The sequence below is a fragment of the Triticum aestivum genome, chromosome 5A (assembly GCF_018294505.1).
Source record: "Triticum aestivum cultivar Chinese Spring chromosome 5A, IWGSC CS RefSeq v2.1, whole genome shotgun sequence".
Classification (NCBI taxonomy): Eukaryota; Viridiplantae; Streptophyta; class Magnoliopsida; order Poales; family Poaceae; genus Triticum; species Triticum aestivum.
This window is the reverse complement of record NC_057806.1, coordinates 398,119,460-398,122,885: the sequence shown is the minus strand read 5'-3', so window position 1 is coordinate 398,122,885 and position 3,426 is coordinate 398,119,460. Positions and strand designations below refer to the sequence as shown.

General features: G+C 45.8%; 1 protein-coding gene across 1 annotated transcript; it reads left to right on the top strand.

The window, feature by feature from the left end:
- Positions 1-315: 315 nt before the first annotated feature.
- LOC123106994 (succinate dehydrogenase [ubiquinone] iron-sulfur subunit 2, mitochondrial) lies at positions 316-1,748 on the top strand. Its single transcript, XM_044529006.1, has 4 exons — positions 316-676; positions 753-991; positions 1,076-1,285; positions 1,387-1,748. The coding sequence occupies exons 1-4, from the start codon at positions 377-379 to the stop codon at positions 1,550-1,552; spliced, it is 915 nt and encodes a 304-aa protein (XP_044384941.1). The 5' UTR covers positions 316-376; the 3' UTR covers positions 1,553-1,748.
- The last annotated feature ends 1,678 nt before the right edge of the window (positions 1,749-3,426 follow it).

The following is a 3,426-nucleotide window of genomic DNA, read 5'->3' as shown; positions in this document are numbered from 1 at the left end:
AAATATATTTTGAAAAACAAAAATTTAATGGGTGTTTTTACAAATTTATAAGATACTAAATGATTTCAGAAATATTCTGAAATTTCAAAAAGTCCGAACGAAAGCTTCCAAAGCCGGTGGAAAAACGATCCCGCTTCGCTACTTACTTGGGCCTCGGCCCACGTTAGAGCCCGCATGGGCGATCGCTATCCTACCGCGGCCTCAAACCGCTCTAGGTTCCACCTTCCACATATCTTGTCCTAGAGTGCCACACGTGTCGTCGGGCCGGGCACGTGCCGTGCAGCGCATCAGCCTTTTAGGTCCACCGCTCGAGTGATCCTCGGCAGGTGCCACGTACAACCGGCCGCACTGCGAGCGAGTACTGCTGCGATTCGCGATGCTGAGGAGGACGCTGCCGAGGCTGGCGTCGGTGAAGGACCGGGTGGCTGGCGCGGCCAAGAGGGCCGTGAAGGGCGACGAGCACTTCCCCGCGCTCAAGGGCCACCCGGCCGCGCGCGTCGACGCACGAGAGGCCGCGGAGAAGCAGGCCGGCCTCGCCGCGGGCGAGGAGGAGAAGAAGAGCGGCGGCAAGGCCGCGACGGTGAAGGAGTTCCAGATATACCGGTGGAACCCGGACGCGCATGGCCGGCCGTTCCTGCAGTCCTACTTCGTCGACCTCGGCACGTGCGGCCCAATGGTACGCTACGTTGGTCTTGCTGTTCGTTTGCAGCTTGATTGTGCGGGCATGAATGATTGTGCATGTGCATGCCTAGGTGCTGGACGTGCTCCAGAAGATCAAGTCGGAGCACGACTCGACGCTGGCGTTCCGGCGGTCGTGCCGGGAGGGCATCTGCGGCTCCTGCTCCATGAACATCGACGGGGTGAACACGGTGGCGTGCCTGAAGCCCATCGACACCGACACGTCGACGGCGACGATGATTACGCCGCTGCCGCACATGTACGTGGTGAAGGACCTCGTCGTCGACCTCACCAACTTCTACCAGCAGTACAAGTACGCACGCACGCGCCTACTCGTTGAGTTACATACCACGTAGTCTAGTCGTTAATGTTGCAATAACCAAACGAATAATGGAAGGTCGATTGAGCCGTGGCTGAAGACGAAGCGTGGGGCGCCGGAGGGGCGGGAGCACGCGCAGTCACCGGGCGAGCGGCGGAAGCTGGACGGGCTGTACGAGTGCATCCTCTGCGCGTGCTGCAGCACGGCTTGCCCGTCCTACTGGTGGAACTCCGAGGATTTCCTTGGCCCGGCCGCGCTGCTCCACGCCTACCGCTGGGTCTCCGACAGGTACGTGCGTAGTACAGTACTTCGTATGATTTTGTTTTTGTTTTTGCGGGGATCAAAGAATATCTAACTAGAGTGATTCGTGGTGCAATGATAATTTGAAGCCGCGACGACTACGGGGAGGAGCGGATCCAGGCGCTGTCGGAGGGGTGGGACAAGCTGTACAGGTGCAGGATGATCAAGAGCTGCACGGCGACGTGCCCCAAGAGCCTCGACCCGGCCACGGCCATCTCCGCCTTGAAGACCATGCACCAGCTCCGCAAGGCGTGACACCACGGCACGAGGAGCCCGCACAGCGATGTCAATCGGTGGCTCCGGCAGCTGAATCGCAGCGATGTGACTCGCAACCTGTGTAGCCTGTGTTGATCTGGAAACTAAATAATGCCTAGGTAATTGTTGTTGTAATGGCAGGTGAATCACAGCGATGTTGATTGCAGGCGCAGGTAGTGGGTTTCCTGTTAGCTCCTCTCCTGTCTTCTGTTCTCTTGTTCTGGAACTCTGTATTTCCGTTAAAAAATTAATGGAAAGTGGTTAATGCTCGGTTCAAAAAATGAATTGTAATTTAAAAACATACCTTCGGATGGTTGAAGATAAAAGTTCCTGGATTTACACCTGAAGAGAAACAGAAAAATCTACTCCTTTTGTTTCAGTGATGAACTCCGCGTTTTTTTAACTTGTAAATCCTGCCATGGCCCATTGCAACGCAGCTGAATGTACGAACTTGCAAAAAAAGAAGCCGTTCTCCCCGGATCCCTAGGCCAGCCTAGCTCTTTTCCGGTTTTAGGAGAGTTTTTTCTTTCTTTCGGGTTTTAATGTTTTTTTTCGCTTTCGTTCTTTCCGTTCTTTTTGCATTTTCGATTTTTCGATTTTTCTTCCTTTTTTCCATTTTTATTTTAAAATTCATGAACATCTTGTGAAATGCAGTAACATTTTTCAAATCGATCAGTGACCATTATTTTGAAATTCAAACAATTTTTTCTAAATTGTGAAAACAAATTAAATTCGTGCATATTTTTTCAAATCATGAACATTATTGAAATTATGGAAACATTTTCGGAAATTTAGAAGCTTTTCTAAAAGAGGAAAATACTGGAGGTCCAAACAAAGAGTATCTGAAGTGTCAAGTACTCCCTCCGTTAGGAAATACTTGCCTTTAAAATGATTGTATCTAGACTTACTTTAATTATAGATACATTCATTTACAATCATTTTGAAGATAAGTATTTCCGGACGGAGGGAGTAGGTTCTAAAAATTTAGAATCATAAACCACGGGTTTAAAATGTGTGTAAGTGCGGGTCCTAAAGGTATTCCAAGTTCATGTGGGTCGTAAAAGTAGTGTGTCAATTAGGCTCTAAAAGTCATGGGTAAATACAATGATTTTACATTTGCACGATCTACTTGACATACTTGCAATATTTTTAGGACCTCCAGTGTAATTTACTTTGTTCAAAATTTATGAACAAAATTTGAGTTCGCAAAAAAATTGAATCAATGGAACTTTTTGTTCAAAAATAAATTTTCCGAGATCACAAAAAATGCAGTTCGGGAATATTTTTTATGAATTCATGGACATTTTTCAAAATTGGCAAATATTTTTTCAAGCTTGGGAACAATTTATTGAAATTTACAAACATTTTTAATTAGCAATTATTAATTGAAATTTGAAATATTTTTGAGTTCACCATTTCTTTTCTGAATTTAGAAAGAAATTTATACAAAGTATACCAAAATGTAAAAAACAAACTGAAAACCCATTCTTCCAAAAAAGGCAAAAAATACAATAAAAAAACATCAGGCAAGCTCTGTGATGCTTGCTGCCCTAGTTAGGCCCACCCAATTCAAGAAGAGGGTGTGCGTTTTCCCGCTAGAGCAACTAACTAACGGGTATCTTTTGTGGGAGCCCCTCAAAAATCACTTTGGATGGACTGATAGCGCGTCACATAACAGTCTTTAAGCTGTTGTCATGTGTCGTCTGCTGGACGTTCTCTCGGGATTTTTATTTATTTTTCTATATGTGTTTTCGGATTTTAGACGGTTTTTCCATATTTTCAATTTTTGGTTGATTTTCCTAGGTTTTAGACAAAAAATATTTAAAAGAAAAAAATTATGATTTTTTCCATTGTGCCTTTTGGAAAAAAGAAAA